The sequence below is a fragment of the Rhagoletis pomonella genome, unplaced genomic scaffold (genome assembly GCF_013731165.1).
Source record: "Rhagoletis pomonella isolate Grant_MI unplaced genomic scaffold, Rhpom_1.0 Rhpom_scaffold_00011, whole genome shotgun sequence".
Lineage (NCBI taxonomy): Eukaryota > Metazoa > Arthropoda > Insecta > Diptera > Tephritidae > Rhagoletis > Rhagoletis pomonella.
Genome location: NW_023458565.1, coordinates 16,447,101 through 16,465,467, shown reverse-complemented (window position 1 = coordinate 16,465,467; position 18,367 = coordinate 16,447,101). Strand labels below are relative to the sequence as shown.

At 37.0% G+C, this 18,367-nt stretch overlaps 2 protein-coding genes across 2 annotated transcripts in view; one reads left to right on the top strand and one right to left on the bottom strand.

Annotated features, from left to right (window-relative positions):
- The window catches only part of LOC118747186 (neurobeachin-like protein 2), a 172,223-nt gene that overhangs the window by 35,384 nt on the left and 118,472 nt on the right, over nt 1-18,367 (top strand). The window lies entirely within an intron of this gene.
- Nucleotides 12,166-13,014, bottom strand: LOC118746708 (larval cuticle protein A2B-like). The gene is made up of 3 exons (XM_036480597.1): nt 13,003-13,014; nt 12,598-12,870; nt 12,166-12,489 (listed from the first exon to the last, which is right to left on the bottom strand). The coding sequence occupies exons 1-3, from the start codon at nt 13,012-13,014 to the stop codon at nt 12,166-12,168; spliced, it is 609 nt and encodes a 202-aa protein (XP_036336490.1).

Here is an 18,367-nt window from a genome sequence, read left to right as displayed (position 1 = left end):
CAAAATCGCTTAGGCGGTTACAGCGCCAAATAAGAAGAAGAAGATAAACTTCTATGCAATGATCTTGATCAGTTAATTTAGTTTTAAGATAACCATTTATTATAATTTTAATTGTTTATGTGGCAATTTTAGTGCAGCACTTTAAGTGCAAGCTAATATCCCCTGCCGGCAAACTTTATTTGCGCTCTTTTACAATACAGCCAAATATTTTTAGTAAATATTTATGGGATTCACAAGACGTGTTAACCGTCGGTAAATTTTAAGCTAAACTTTTTTTTATGAAAAATAATAGTTAAAATGGTTTTAGAGGATTTCTAAAAATAAAAATATATAATTAAAACCATTTTAACCGTTATTTTACATAAACAATGTTAAGCTTAAGATTTTACGACGGTTAAAATGTCTTGTGAAGACCCTATTTATTTCATTTATACAATCTTCTCAATGAAAATTATTGATTATCTCACCGCGGTCAACAAGCGGTCTGAAGGACCTTGCAACTTTGCATGTCGGGGTTTTGGGCGCAGTGCTCGCTGAGCCGTCTGTAAGCCCATCTGTACAGAAGCAGGCTGCAAGTTGCCAAAGGAACTCCTATGCCCTCCCAGTCCGTAGCCAATCCACCAGCCTTGCAATTTCCAGAGATGCCACTGTATCCTGGTACCCGAATCTGTTTGATTAGGAAATATTTCGAGGCGATTGAGAGAGAGCTCAGGCATTCCTCATGGCGATGCCGTTCGATCGTATAATGAGCGATCACAGCGCCCGGATTGCCGCTTGGATATCAGAGTATAAATTTTTGACCTTCTAATCGGCAAAACACTAGTGCGCCCATAGAGCAAAAACCACCTAATAAAATAAAATAAAAGTAAGAAGATATCTCTATAGTTTTTCTTCAAGAAATATTTCTTATTTTTAATGCGATTATCCTCTTAATAAAATCAGGAAGAAATTCAACCTAATTAAAAGCTAAATTTAGCAAATAAAAAAAGCAAGTTTGCACTGACCTGTCCTCGAACCCGAGACCTACAGAATGGCAGTTTATAGCTTTACATACACAGCTACGAAAACATCACATAGAATTAAGAAAAAAGTTATTTTCGATGAATTCAGGAAGACTTTTCACAAAATTAAGAAGTGTCTCTTTTTACCTCCCTTTTATTAGCTCGGGATGTAACTATGTAATATTGATGCGCCTAAAAGATGCAGCGATTTCTATTCTCAAGTTACATACCTGATTACGGTACGAATGAAAATTATAATTGCGAGATTTTAGTTTTTTAATCTATAATTTTTAAATGATGCAATCAAGCAGATTTTTCCATGATTTTTAAAAGATATTCTTGTTAATAAAAGCAATACAAGTTTTCACATAAAATCCGTAAGGAATCTATAGCCTAGACATTTTTCTCTGTGTAGCCAATTGGCTGCCTATTTTAAAGTGGTGATCCCTGCCTGAAATACGCTGGAGAAATCCGGCTACCTGAACATGAGATTTATTGAGGGTTCCTGACAGAAAACACCTCCTCCACTCGATCCACCCGTGAATATATCTATTGCACCTCTACTGCAAAGGCTGCTAATCTCCCATTCGCCCCTTGGAGGGAAACAAATGAAAGTCACACCGTGCTAGGTCCGGGTTATGCGGTGAATGCATTAAAACTTTCCAAAAAGTTCCGTCAATTAATTTCGAGTCAACCAAGATGTGTGTGTTGCATTAGCGCACACAGGGGTGGCTTTTGAGGTCCAAACCACTGAGTTTACCACTGATATATATATGTACTTAACAAGGATTCGAAGATTTAATTTGCCAATTTCGAATTCGTTCCACCTTAATGAGCCACATAATAAAAATACAAGTTCAGTTAGTTTTTTCGGTATTCGAAGTATTTAAAAAATTAGGCAATCGTGAAAAATCACCATCTCCATCGCAAACTAGAAACCAGAAATCGAGGAAAATTAACATTAACAGCCCGATTCTGTGCGCTTGATAAATACAATTTTTTTATAGTTTGTCAATTTTTTATTTTTATTTCAAGAATTGGAATTCTAGCACAGAAATCAAAAGCTCTTCTTTTGATAAATTATCAAGATTGAAAATGCTATTGACAAGCGTTTACAAATTGGAATTTCATATGAAAAAAAAAGTTGTCTATCATTTAAATACTGCATGTGCCGGCATTTGATCCTGCGACACACAGAATATATAGCCGACATTTCTAACCTACTCGGCTACGGCAGTCAAAAACTTTGTTGGTTTTAAATTCATATTTATCGTATGTGACAATGAAATCAGTTCCCCTCATGTGGAAATAAGCTCCCCTCATGTGGAAGTCGTAGAGCTTTTTATTTTATAAATACTGACACAGAATGCGATGGGAGCTTTTACTTGATAAAATTCTTGATCAAATTTCTTTACAAATAATTTACCAAGAAAACACAGAATTGGGCGGTAAAACTGTTTTTGACATTTTTTATTACTTCTGAAATTGAGCGCATCTTGTTTTTTTTAGAATTTTTAATTAAACAAGTAATTTTTAAGCAAAAACGTAAGCGACATTTTTTTTCAAAATTTCCTTTTTGATGCAGAATTGCATCTAGATGTCCAGGGGAATTTCTGCATCAAAACACAATTTTTTTTTTTAAATATGTCGCTTAGGTTTTTTTTTGGCGGTTAGGGCTCAATATTATCTGAAGCTAGTTTTCGGTATTTTTTGCTGATATATCTTTAGAAGTATAGATCTCCTTTTTCTGGGAGATGCTTTAGCGCTACTATTACGATTTTGCTAAGAAAAAAATCTAAAACATGTCTACCGAATACATAGGGGGTCTTAAATTTTGATAAGTGATTTGATGTGTTTTTTTTTCTTAAATTATCCTCTCGTTAGGCTTGGATACGTCCGAAATAAGACCTTTTTCTTATTTGTAGGTAGATTGTATACAGCAAATCAAAAACTGAAATTTAATATAAAACACCTTCGCAATTTCATTGACATTGCACACGTTACGCATGCGTGCAAGCCCCCCGTTCCTAGAACGGCCATAATATTACTTTTTATTTGCTTTAGTAAATGTCCTCGAACTAGCTTTTGGCCATTTCAACCAAATCGAGTTCTTAAGCGGCGAGTAAGTAAATGTCAATAGGCACTTGACATATTAGACAGCCTAGCAAAAATTTAAATGCAGCGCACTTTTCGTCTTTGATTCATTCGCTTGCAGCGCATGCGTGCATAAATTCGTTTCGCTGCAAACGGCGGGGTGCGTCCACTAATTGCTTTTGATAAATTATATAAAAAAGTCTACTTAAAATTCTTGTTTTTGCATTTGCATACATTCGGCTATTTACATACATGGCATGTTGGTATGTTAATTACAAAAAAACTCAATTGCACTTGATCTAATTTAAGTGGACAGACAGACACGCAATGCAACGCACAACCCAAACCGGTTGTCAATTGCGACAAATTTTGTTTTCATTTATTTAATATATTTTTTATTGTTTTTTTTTTCAATTTAAATTTTACTATTTTTTATACCAGCTAGAAGCATATACATACTTACAACATACTTACAACATACTTATACATAAGTATGTACTTATGAGCATATACTTATACCTATTTATGTATGCAAATTCATAGTTGACTTGTAATCGAAGTTTAATTTTGCTTGCACCTTGAAATCAATTTCATTAACAAACTTATATTATTTGGCATAATACTTTGCCACGTTTTTGGTTTAAAGAATAAGCCATAATTTATTCTCAGTGTAACCTTAACTACATACTTTACACGATTTAGTGAATATCAAGGCGATGTCAGTGGTGTTCAAAGAAATTAATTAAAAATACAATTTATTTGGCGCTTCTGCTACAATTTTTGTTGTGCGTTTCGTTGTTGTCACACGAATGGAGAAACCTGCAATTTTAAGTCGCCTCCGAGCAACGAATACTCGAGTGTTGATAAACCATAAAAAAATATATAAAGTACTCTGTAAAGTCCGTTCTACACAATTGGTATATACGGTCATGTGAAAAATAATAGGGATGGGATTCGAAATTTTTCACAGCTTGGCTATTTTTCTTTTGTTTGTTCAATGTTTATTATTGTTTTTTTATTTTTTTATAAAAATACAGCTCACTTCCTAACAAAAACCATATAAGTTTAAATTTCAATCTTTGTAGAAAAATTCAAATAATTCAACAAAATGTTACAACAACAGCAAACTTTTTGCTAAGAATTTTTAGGAAAAATCCCCATATGCAGTTTTATAGCCCATTATATTCTAGCTTAAGAAGGTAGAAATTTCAAGTCGCTCAGAATTCGCGTTGATTTTTGATATTTTTGTTTGTATTTTTTCCATACAAAAAAAAAAAAAAATGTCGAACAGACTTTGTGACACCGTGAGAAAAAAAAATTATCAAAAATCACTTAGCCACTTGAAACATGCACTTTCCTAAGCTAGAATTGGATGGGCATACGTAGATTTTTTCTAAAAATTCTTAGTAAAAAGTTTGTTGTAAAATTTTGTTGAATTTGTCTAATTTTTCTTACCAGTATTTATGGTCCAATTTCTTTCATATTTAGAAAGCTTGCTTTAAAAATATTTGCTTTTATAATTAAATTATTTAGCTTTTCAAAAGATATACATACATATTAGAAAATTCAGCCTTCTCAGTTTTTCAATTGAAATTAATAAAGTTCGGCAATATTTTTCAAAAGTAGCCGCTTTATAAATATTTTTTGTAATAAGATTTGGACAAAGCCTAATATTTTTCCACAACCCGATTGGGCTACCAATTTACAACATTAGGTTTGTAAATTGTGCCAAAATGCATGATCTAATAAATCTGCGGTCAATCAGTACTTCACAGCCTACCTACGAGTGGTGTTTGATAAGTCAGCTTATTTTAAATACAAAATTTTTATTTTTTTCGGCGAAACAGCGTTTCATTCCACAACATAATCTCTTTTTAGCTCGAAAAATTAAATCTAGCGTTTTGCCCATTATACTTAAACCCTCGAGAAAGTATTTAAAGGATAGGGAAATGTGGGCGTGGGAAATAATGACTCTCTTCAAACTTATACCAAAATGCAAAAATATACCATCTCAGTCTGGCGAATGTCGTACAGCTGCAGAGAAAATGCTCTGTACTATTCTCATTCTCCAAACAAAATCTACACAATGAGTCGTCGATGATATTTACCAATGATGTCGCCCCCATGGTTTGTGTTCAGTTATTAGACCTATTAGGGCTCGTAGGTGAGCTAAGAGCTGTCTAAGAAGGAATTTCGACATCATCCTGTCTGGCCTTTACAGTAAACTCTTGTATTGCACCAACGACTGTTATGAGCCTTATTCATGAGATCCATGATCTGTAATCTAGGGCCGATAATTCGCTGCACTCCAATTCGAGTCTCTTCAGAATCGCAGTTCGCCAATTCATCAGCCAGTTCGTTGGCTTGGAACACCACAGTGTCCCGGTATTCACATATGTATTTATTCATATGTATGTAGGTCGAATCTGGTTCCATTCTGCAACTCAGTTCAGCCTCAACTTACATACATATGTACATTCCTGGACTATTTAGCTTTGAAAAAGTGCGAGCGGTTTCCAAAGCCTTTACACCAGCTTGGCTGTCACTGCAGATTCTGATTTCAAGTATTGCAAAGAAAGCCCGCTGTAATTTATACCTACAGAAAGCATTAACGCTACTGATGTTACCCTCTGAATTCTATCCAGCTAGATTATTATTTTCAGTCTCAAAGCCGTCGGTATAGACAATTTTTACTGAGTTCCCCAAGAGAGTGGCCTTCCATTGATCCCTTTTGGGAAAGAGACTCTAGGTATCAGTTTGTCATTTGAAGCCAAATACAAAGGCTATAGGTCCGACACCAAGAAAGCATATTTCTAATGGAATTACTATAAGGCAGTATGAACTAGGAGGCAGTAGGCAAGAGCTCCTACACTGAGAAAAACGATTGGTTTCGACAACTAAAGTTATTTAGTTCCCGAATTTTGACAATATTTGGGAACTGTTACCAAGGATTGGGAACTATTACCATGGGTTGGTAATTATAACTAAATATATTAAAGCTTCTAATATTCATCTAGGTTGTAACAAATCGTTAATTTAGTTGAAGGGTTTGGTTAATACTAATAAATATTTCTTTGAAGCATGTTTCTACAAATTCCATTCAACTTAACGTGTGGTTCATAAAAGGATGTTATTAAGCTCTGCTAATGCAGATAAGCTTTGTTTCAACACATGGTTTAGTCATAGTTACCAAATCTTAGTTGAGACAACCACGATTTGGTTTGAGAGTGGAACATATTCATGCTTGTGAGCCACCCCTAAAGAATGCTGAGCGCTCTCTGAGCACATCTGTGTTTCATATACGAAGAGCGCCAGCTGAGCAGTGCACACAGTCCCACTTATTGAATCGTTTGAATGGGCTAGTATGCCGACCATTGTATTCTCCCAATCGTGCTGCATTGCACGTGCGTGGAAATCATTGCTCCGCTACCGCTGTTCGTATATGGGTCCCAGAGCGCTCAGTAAGCTATGGCATGTCGATCGCTGCGCTAGGTAGAAAAAGAAAAGTGTGTGCTATGACATGCACAGAATTATTTGTCTCAGTTTCAGTTTTTCTATCACCGCGAGTGGTTTCGGTGCGCGCATAGTTATTTAAAAATATAAAGTTTGATGCCAACCGGGGTTTCTTAGTGGATATATAATTTATGTGAATTATAATTTGAAAGTGTCTATTTAGCCAAGGAAAAAGCAAAGCAGTATACTTCCAGCAGATATTGACCTGGGTTTTCGCACGACTGTTCCTGTTTCATCGTCGTTTTTTAGGAAATTCATACCACCATATACATATGTATTATTTACTTTAGTAACTAACTTATGTAAATATGTATGTATTTTTTATGCTTAATATATGCAAATAAAAGAAGAAAGTAAACACAACAAACATCGAGTAAATTTTTATTTGTGTCAAACTGAAACTTTTTTTCCAATAATAAACGGTTAGCTGATTCAAGTCTACAGCAAGTTCACAAAATTAATTGATTGAACTTGTATCAACCAAAGCATTGTTTATATTTGCTCAACAATGATTTGATTCAACTAACAATATTGTCCAATCAAGGTAGTCGTTTTGCAATTATTAACAAATATACATTTGTCCCAACTAGAATTCTTAAGTAAATTGCAGACTTTCGTGAACTATATATTTATTTCGCCATATCCAACTATGCCACTTGATCACTATAACCAAATCTTGGTTATTATAACTAAACCTTTTTCTGGGTGTAGAAAATTAACAGACAAGACTTTTCGCTATGCAAATAAGCTGTTCAGCTGCGTGGTGGCTGAAACAAATGGTGTTTTGAAACCGGGTCTATCAATAACTGCACTAAAGTCTATCATCGCCAACTTCATCAGAAGAAGGAAAGTCAACGTGGTTTAATCCCAACTGGAAATTTCGAAGATTTAGTTATCGCAATATGGGAGGTATCTAGAGTAAACCCTGAATAAAAGGTGCAACTGAAACAGTGAAATTCTTCGTAGAAATACAAATGGGGCCAGGATAAATAGCATGTCTGACAGTTAGGCACTATCAAGGCTTGTGGACAACTTTATTCATTGCTTCATTAAGCATTAACAACAGGGTAAGGGTAGCCCTTTGGTGAATACCGGGGCATATGAGTTGACGTTCACGAAACCCGTAGAATGCAACGAAGCCTATACAGCAGGGCTACTAGAGTAGTAGGAGAATTCTCAAGCTGCCGCTGAATGGCAAGTGACAAAGGGATAAGGCAATATAGAAACTTATAACTCCCCCTAAATGAACCTCGGAACGACTTCTGAATTTTAGTACGAAAGGCGCGAGCACTTTCACAGGCTGCCTGACTAGACTGTAGGTTCTGTAACTGGAATATACTATGCGATTTCCCACGTATCATAGGTCTAAGATTCTTATATTTCGGGGAGCAATTATCATCTACGTCCCGAATCAGAGATATGACAACCTCCAAAAGGTTTAGTTTTGTCAAGTGGTCTAAGGTTGGAGTGAGCTTTTATAGGGTCAGCACAATATATCTATATACGTAGCAGGTCGCGCATATTCGCTCAACTAAGTTTATAATAAAAAAACTATTTATTCTTATAGAGACATTTTCTTAAGGAAGGAATATTCCAGCATTATAGCTAAAATATATTTTAGTAAATTTTTTACATTCTGGTTCAGTTTTTGGCACACAAAAAAGAGGAAGTGGCAACCGTGACCGTGGCGGTTGCTAAAATTTTCGGGTAGTCTATAAAAAGATGATACTTAGTGAACAGTAGCAGTGTTGCATTGTCACATGGTTGAAGTTCCTATACGGGAGATTCAAAATATTACTGACTTCTCGAACTGCCCTCGCATAAATTAAACACATATTTAAATTTGATATTGCACGCACAAATACATACATACATACATATTTTCATGTGTAGTCATATCAATATGTCAATTGACGCTATTAAATCTTGTCACGCCCAACGTAAGTACTACATTTGACCACGTCATTCGACGTATATTTTTGATATCTTAAATTATTTTGACTGCCGATAAACGCTACGCCACACACGCAGGTTACATTGAAACTGCATTAGCTGATGTAATATCCGTTCAAATTTTCATGCTCGGCATTACTTTCAATTTACGCAAATTTTGTGAACGGGTACAGAACGGTCAATCGAATGTAATTAAGTCTTTAACCAGCGGCACCTAGAAACTTCATATAAACATACATACATACATACATACATATAAAGCATATGCAAAAACTTTGCCGAAATTTCAAATATTTTATACACCTCCAAATATCGTGGAGATTCATCCCTGGCGCGCCCTTGTTTTGCGTTGTCCACTCATGGGTTCGGAGCTTCGTCATCCATGTCGTCGTTAAAAAGCTCATACAGTTCGCCATTCCATCTTCTCCTATACCCGTCGTTCACGCGAACTGAGCCCTACATCTTGCGTAGAATAGTTCTCTTGAAAGCCCGCTAACGGCTTCTTATCTTTGTTCGTTCACGTATATGCGCCATATACTTAGAAGAACTGGCATGACAAGAGACTTGTAGAGCGTAATTTTTGTTCGTCGAGAGATGGCTCTGCTTTCAATTCAAGATTTATGCTTCGCTTTATCTCCAGGCCGATGTCTTTTTCTAAACTGGAATATGCTGCGGTTACGTCCCTTTGTTATTACGCTTTCCAGCATCAGATTGAAAAAGTCGCACGAGATATATCGCCTCGAATCGCCTTGTTTAAAACCTCGTTTGGTCTCAAAGAGCGCAGAGAGGTCCTCCTCAATTTGGACGGAGCTAAAAGTTGTGCTCAACGTCACTCTACATAGCCGCATTAGTTTTGCGGGGATACCAAATTTGGCATCCACCACTAAATGTGATGGAATGTTTGTTTTCTGCTTTTCACTATCAGAAGTACGAAGGTTATACGAGGGGGTCACTAAAAAGTCCTTAAAATTCCTAAGAAAGAAACAAATTTTGTCCGTAAACATGGTCTTATTGTTTTTCCCGCACTGAAGTCGGTACCTCAAAAACATGGGTTTTGAACGCGTCAACAGCTTCTTGAGGCTATGAAAATCGTTGTCAGCGCAGTTTATCCTTGATGTGCGAGAGCAAAAATACTATTATGTGCCAAATAAGGCTGTACGGTGAATGACCCACCAATTCGATGTTCTGTTTCTGCTTAAACGTCTCTATAGCTACAGGCTCCGGAGAAAAAAACGAACATTTCTTTCGAAGCGATTCTTGCGCCAACCAATTTGATTTGTTTTTTCTTACTTTGAAAGATTCATAAAGCTGATTAGCCTTTTCTTCCGGATTCCTGCGCATATACTTAGTACGTGGACAATTCGAAAAGTCAGTGACTTTGTTTTAGTGAGGACCTTTTCATTCGATTCTTATCTCTTACCGCCCAGGAAACAGGAAATAGTCGCTGGGCGCTAAATCTGCTGAGTATGCTGGATTGAATAGGAGTTTGTTGTAGCGCAATTAATGGACTTTTTCTATGGTGACTAGCATTTTTTTCTTAGCCAAATGTGGTAGTTTTTGCTTAAAATCAATATCAAATCTGCTCATGACCTTGACGACAGACCCCCTTTGGTGCACTTCTTGATTGTTCCTTGGTCTCTGGTATGTTGTCGTATATACATATTTCGTCAACTGTTACGTAACTGTGCAAAAGTTCGTTCGGATTGCAGGTGAACATCGCCAAACACTCCTTTGAAGTGGTCATATAGTTGCGTTTATGGTCGGACGTAAGCAAGCGCCGCACCCATCGCGCGGATAGGGTTTTCGTATCCAGATATTCATAAAAAATGTTATGTACCCACTCAGTTTAGATGCTTATAGCCTCAGCCATCTAACGCACTTTCATTCCCCGATCGTCCAATATCATTCCATGGATTTGATCAACAATTTCTGCCGTAAAAACCTCTTTTGGGCGACCTGAACGCTCGGAGTCACTTGTGCTGGTACAACCACAACGGTACTGAGTTCCGTTGTTTAACAACCCTTACTTCAAGAAACCCCGTAAGAGACTTTTACGTTGGCGGCATGAAGTTTTTGTCTGAGAAGACCCCTAGTAAAATTTTCCGAAGAAAAATTTTCGTGAATATGTTAATACTCCAACAACTTTCCAAATTTAATTTTTGCGGCGTTTCTTGAAGTAAGGATCAAAACGACCCTTTCAGGCGGGCGTTAATGGGTTAGAATTTTCTACGAAAATATTTTCCAAAAAATTGTACTAAATATGTCTTAATCTTTAATTTCGCTTAGACATTTATTCTAACCACTTTTTCGACTGTTTTGAAAACTACTTAGGCCGAGACATGAAAACTTTAGTAGGCCATAAAATAAAAAGAGGAGCTAACTTTTGCAAATCCATCGAGTGTTTTGCTACTGGATGTGTATACTTTCAGAAAATGTTAACAAAGACCGGGCTGGTCTCGGCTGTCGCACAGTGTTGCCGAATTCGCCTAGCATCCATAGCCTTGATCAGATAAGGCATTTATGACAATGAAATGAAATGATCTTGTCCTTCAAAAAACTAATTGTACGAGCATGCTTCTGCCGAACATGGTCTGCTGCTGGTTAAATATGAAAGCAATTTTCCTTTTGATGCCATATCGCTTACTTCGCAATTCTTCATTTCCTAATCGATTTTAAAGACATTTTTTTTTTTTTTTTGAAATTGCATACTTTGATACACTTTATTCGATTTACATATGAGTATTAACGTACAATAATAGTAATGTAGGTATTTATCGCGGTCAAACAGCCTTAAACTAACTAATAAACAAAAAAAAAAAAACATAAACGAGAATTATTTATAACGAATAACGAAGATATTTAATATGAAGAACATGGTAAAGCGCGTGCGTGAATGTGTATGCATGAAATATTGAGACAAATACATATTTTAAAATAGCTTAAACAACAACAAGCCAACGAAATAAGGTGCAATATAAAAAGTACTAAAGTGCGTTTAGGTGCAGCTATGAATTCTCAACGTTCTTTCGCTTAGAAACTCCAGAGCTTTCACAGAGAGAGAGAGAGAGAGTATGTAGCTGGAGTTAAAATTCGAAGTGCGCGTATATGTGAGTGCGTGTGTATGTGCAAACTAGTACTACTACTACTACTACAGCGAAAACATTTCCAACTATGATTTGCTGAAATGCATTGAGTAGAAGAATTTCATTTGCCACTGTGCGAGAACGCGCCAATCCCGATAAAGCGTAGGATGCGCGCTTCAACTTCAACTTCAACTTTAAAGCATCGAAGCTGTGATTAAAGTGCAGATGAAAGTGCCGATATATAGCGCTAGCGTGGAGAAGGCGCTTGCATTCTTGTGCGTTGTTTGTTTGTTTCTTTGCTTCTTTGTTGGCTTGTCGACTTGCAGAGGGCTACTGGCTAGTTGTGTTGTCAATCATTTATGGGGCGATGGCAGCGGCAAGAGGTCGGCAACGGTAATATTTCACATTTTCGCATATACTTTTCTATGTATGTATATGTGAACTGACTAAGTGTGTGTGTGTGGGTGTGTGTTTCTTTCCAGTTGTTGTTGTCGATGTCACAATTCGTCTTTTATCGCCGCTTAGCCGTGTAAGTAAGAAAGCGGTCCAGGACCTAATGGAGGACCAAGCGCCGGTAGACCGTGCAATGCTGGTATTGTTGGTATAGCCTTAGCTATGACTGGAGCAGCCAGTAACGGTGCAGGGGCGAGTACTTTGGCAATTGGAGCGACCGCCTTAACAGCAATTGGTTCACGTTTAACGATTGCATTAAATCCGTGCACTGGATCGGCGGTGTATTCGACAATGCGACGCGTGCCATCCGGTTCAATCAGCGAGTAAGCGCCTTGCACAACATCACCGCTGCGCACTTCCTGTTGACTCTTCACATCGCCGGTTGAGCTATCCTAAAGTGAGAAATGCAGAATATGTATAAGCAATAATCGAACACCTGCTTCGTAGACGCGGCGCGCGTGGTGCGCGCAATGCTTTGTACACACACACAAAATACTCACGTGAACATCATAGCTGAAGCTATACTGTGGATTGGGATCGTATGGCTCTGGGACGGCCACTTTTGCGACGGCAAGTGGCGCAGCAATCTTGGTGATGGCAGGCAGCACAGGCGCGGCAATTTTTGTCAGGGCTGGTAGCGCAGGCAATGCGGGTAATCCGGGCAATCCGGGCAGGCCGTGTAATCCTGCTATGCCTGCTAAACCTGGGTATCCGGGCCCGGGCAGGACTGCAACGGCGGTAGCGGTGGCCACCAAAGCGCTGAGAAGAATCAACTGTAAAAAAGAAATGCGTGTGCGTCAGTATAAAATCCACGTTTGTAGGCAGGAGTTGTATGTGCGGTTTAATCCTTTCAACGCACACACACACACCCTAGCACTGAGAAAAAGTCACACAGACACACTTGCCTTTTGTACCATGACTGCTTGACTGTTGCGTTTGACAAATGAAATTACTCTGTGGTTCTTTGCAAGATCAACAATTGCTTTATATAGGCGCGGCAAGCAAGCAATTTTTGCAGCCACTTCGCAGAAAATGTGTGTGCATTGAAATTTACGCCCGCTTGTACCTACTTGCCTATTTGGCTGATGCAAGCGCGGCAAGCCAACTTAACAAAAATTGTTTATATAAAATACATACGTAAATACATATAGTTATTTATGCAAAAAAAAAATATATCAGCAGCAGCACCAACAACAAAGACACAAAGGCGTATTAGACGCGTTCAAAAAAAAAAGAAGAAAATAAAAATCTACGAACGAAATTAAAATAATTCATTTTTCGTCGTTGTTGTGGCGGCGGCTGCCACTGCCGCTGCTTCTACTGCGCCAGCAGCGCGCTCATGCAAACTTTAGCAAGCTTGCAGCTAGCTGATCGACGCAACGCGCTTGCGGAATGGTGCTGAACGCGGAGGCGGCGGTATTCGTGATTTAGGCTTAGGTTAGGCGCATAGGCCTATAACAAAATGCTGCTGCGGCAGTGAATGCAATATCAAAACAACAACAATGCAAAATAAGAACAGCAAATGGCAAGAGCACGCATGCCGCCTTGGAATAAACCGCACATACAAACGCGCACGCCCATCTAGATCTACTGGTAACTGGTGCAACAGCGGCAGCAGCAGCAGCAGCAGTGTGCCTGTGCCCCACAGGCGTCGCCCAAGTACACACGCTGGGTACGCTACATACATACATATATTTATAAGCCATATAACAGATACAAATGCATACGCACGCGCGCATGCGCATACAATATCATTTTTCTGCCTAGCCAGCAGGCGTGCGGTGCGGCGCTATGCAGCGGCAATCATCTCATGGTGGCAGGGTAATTTTTTTCATCACTCTTTAGGCTGGTCAACGTGTGCCACGTAATCCGCAATGTAGGCACATTAAAGCTATGCATATCGAAGAACGCGCGTGTCTTACAAGGCGACGCGTAGTAGTGGACACTAACTTAGCTAATGAAAAATAAAAATAGAATACTGCAAAGTCGAATGCATGTACTCGCATATAGTTGTAGATATATATGTATGTACCTTGTCGGCGACGGCGGCGGCTCCTTTTCTTGTCACCGTTTGCGCGCCGCATTCATTGGCTGCACCCCTGAATGCTGGCAGCTTCCGCCTTAAAAGCTTGCCGTTAATTGACAAGTTTAGCTTAGTCTTTCGTTTCGGTTTCGCTTTAATTCAAAAGTTAGGTCCCTAAAATCACGTACAGACTTTAGGAAACTAACAGCTGTCAGCTATGTAACATGCAATTAGTGGTGGGCGATCCCGCATGCAAGTCAAAGCTGGAATGTTGGGAATGTGCCGAATACTAAGTAGTTGATCGCAGGAATGTCTTTTGTAAATCCTTTTTTTATGTATACAATTTTTTGCGTTGTTCACTTGCGCTCTCAGAAATGGAGCTTTTCATGTTTTTTTTTTTCTCGAAATCTTCTTTAATAGTGAACGCGCATGGCATTAAAACGCAAGAATTGAATTTATGTTTTTAAACAGGTGGCAACCTTCGCCAAAAGTATTTTCAAACCAAAATCTTCTTAAATTTCTTTCGACTGAAATTATGATAAATATGTATTTCAAATACATAGCACAAATTAATTTGAATTTGTGTTTTTAAACAGGTGGCAACCCTCTTCAAATACCCCAGAAATATTCGAAATGTTGTGACTAAAGATTTCTAAACACTCTTTCATTTCACACCCATATTCTAATACTTCATACAACTTGGGTTTAATTTAAATAAAATCGATTTTTCAAATAGGTGGCAACCGTCTTAAATATATTTTCAGACTAAAGCCCTCTTAAACTCTTTCGTTTAGCACGTATATTGCGATACATATTTTAGTTACCTAATAGTCCTAATTTAGGTTGAAATCGATTTTTTATACAGGTGGCAACCATATCAAAATACATCAAAAATTTTATAAATGTTGAAACTAACGATTTCTTCACATTCTTTCGTTTCACACCCATAATTTGATATTTCACTCAATTTATATAAATAATAATTTAAATAAATTCGACTTTTAAAACAGGTGGCAATCCTCTTAAAAATATTTTCAGATTAAATCCCTAATAAATCTCTTTCTCCTAACACCTACATATACTGTAATACACACTTAAATTACCTAATAGCCCTAATTCATGTTAAATTCGGTTTTTTATACAGGTGGCAACCCTCCTCAAACACTTTGAAAATACTCTTAGTGTACAAACTAAAGATTTCGTAACACTTTTTCTCTCGATATCCACGCATATATTAATATTTCATGCAGGGACCAAAAATAACTGTTATCTGAAATTTCAAATTCGAAAACGTTGTCCGAATTCTGAAATTTAACGAAAACGTTGTTTCATAACACTTATCAGATGAAAAATATTTTTCTATCTCGCCGATAAGAGTTATGACCCAAAGTTTATTTCTTACGTTGTTTGATAACAGTTATTGCCCAACGTCTATTTTTTACGTTACATGATAACAGTTATTATCCAACGTTTATTTTGTACGTTGTCTGATAAACGTTGTAAGATAAGAATATTGACAAAAACGGAGAAGAAGATGAAGATGATGAAAATAAAAGAGGAGCAGTGAAATAAGTGTTAACAGACAACGAAAAAATAAGCGTTGGGTAAAAATTGTTATCAAGCAACGTAGAAAATAAATGTTGAGTAATAACTCTTATCGGCGAAATAAAAAATGTTTCTTATCTCATAGTTTTTCGATAAAACTTATAACTGGTGGCAACCCTATTTAAAATATTTTGACACTAACACCTTCTCGCCTGAAAGACTTATTGTGAAATGGCCTTAATTTAAATTGAATTTGACTTTTTAAACAGGTGCCAGCCTTCCTAAAAAAGTTCAGAAATAAAGCCTTTTCAAACACTTTTCGATTTATACCCAATCACTGTTCGTGAACAATGAATTCCACGGCAAACGAGGTTCGAGGAGGTGCTGAATCCTTGAAGTCCTTCGAGGATTTAATGCGAGTTAACTTTCCTTCATCAGTCAATTTTTAAATCGATTGAGTTAACTCTCCTTTGAGGTAGATTTTCTTGTAGAAGAATTTATTCCTGATATTACAACTGGACTTTATGTTTTTTTTGTTTGCCAACCGACAAAAAGTCTTGGCATAAATTGTGTTTTAACCGCCATCCAATACGATGAATTGCGCCTTACCTTGTACCACTATTGTTATGCGCTTAATTGAGGCTGCTGTCACGCGTGCCACTATTTCTGTTTTCTTTTCTTTTTGTCTGCCTTGGGGCCCTTCTTTGCTATAATTTGTTTACACAAGCGCGTGTGCGTAAATGCCAAATTTACTTTCAATTAACCGGTTCAATATATCGTACACAATTTTCCAAACAATTTGTTGAATACTCACTTTTTATCTACTCGTTGGTGTTGTTGCAACATTAAAGTACGCCAGGCTGTTTTGTTATGCATTTTTCAGTTGTTGCAAGCGATTACACCGTTGTCAACATTATTTCGATTTATTGCTAGCTGACTAGGCGATGCATTTTGCGTTATTTATTTACATATATGTATGTATGTTCTTCTCTGTTTGCCTTAACAGGTACTTTATGACTTATGTATATGGCTATTTTATGTAGATATTTGCGACAATTTTCATGGCATGCCACTTGTGCGAATGCAATTAGATTCCAATTGACAGTTTAACAACGGTACCTACCATAAATCGCCGCACTGAATTTGCATTTGAATTCGGTATTGCAGAATTTTGTGAAATGCGAAGAATTTCGATGAGACTTTGTTTTTTTACAATTTGTTGGCTGCAACGATGGTTTTATTTTTACATCTTGAATGTTGGTGAATTGCGTCAGTGAAATACGCTTCGAGGAGAAGTGATCGAGTTTCTTAAAAATTAATAAGCTACAAAATTATTCTTAATACAAAAGCTTTGAAAACTTCTTAGATTTTTAAGTCCTTAACCGCAGGTGAAATAATAAGGCTAAATATTTACTTTTGCAATCTGAATTCGTTTAGTACTAAAGTAGATGAAGAGAAGCCTTTACTAGCCGCTCTAACTTCTTAACTATTCATTATAGACTTTTCTAGAAAATTCCACCAGAAATGACCCCATACAACATAATTGGTCTGCATGTATGTGGCTTTATACAGCCTATGAAATATTTATGTATGTTGTTGGCCGAGTTCAACAAAGCACGGCAGGCGTGTTTCTTCTGTGCCAACGGACGCCAATTGGAAATGCCAAGTGAAGCCAAGTCCTTCTCCACTTGGTCTTCCCATGGCAGTGGGAGCCTCTCTCTTCCCTCTACTCGGTCAAGATCGCTTAGGTGGTTACAGCGCCAAATAAGAGGAAAAAGAAAAAGTATGTGTGTACACATACATATATGAGAAAATCTTATAAGTTGCTCCATTTTTCGAGAAGAACGTGTTTTTGGTCCTAAATGGTGGCACACTTATCTTGGATAATGCATTATCTTCAGTTTTGTATAAAAAACAAGATTCCATCGAGAAATTGTATTTAAATGAAAACTTAAAAAAGATATACATAGATACTACAAAAATAAAAAATAACGTATACGCCCCGTAGCATCATACACAGTCAGCTAACACGTTTACTCTCGCACGCCTCTCCTCTCCTCGAGTCATATTTTTCAAAAATAATTAAATATTGGCATTGAATATTTTTCTACAGTATTCTTGACGAATATATAAATTAATTTCTTTATATATATATAAATGTAACAATTTTAGAATGAATTTGGAGTATGCCAATAAAAATTTTAAAATTGGAATTTTTATTTCGCAAATTATCGTCATCTTATAATCAATGTAATTTTTTTCATTTGGTGGCACACTACTTTCATTACTCTAGATTGGTTCGTTTTGGCAAGATGAACATTCTCACCATTTAATGTTAAAGTTTTGAAGTAACTTAAACTTTTAAAATTAAAAAAAAAAACTAAAAATATCAAAAATTACAAAATAGATCGATCTTCAACTCAGCAGTAGATATATTCTGCATGTTGTCATTTTTGTTTTTTGTTTAATTTGGTGGCACATCCTTGAAACTTCACAGGAACGTTGTAAATGATGCTAACATTCATTGCCTCTAACTTGAAGATTCTATTTGAAAACTTCCCAAAGTTATTAAAAAAAAAAAAAAACATTATGATTACTTCGAGTGACAATGAAAAAATTTGTAATTTCGTCTAATAGCCATCCAGCTTCCATTTGGCGAAGGGGCAGTGGCCAAAGCACGACTGTGCCGACACTAGAACGAA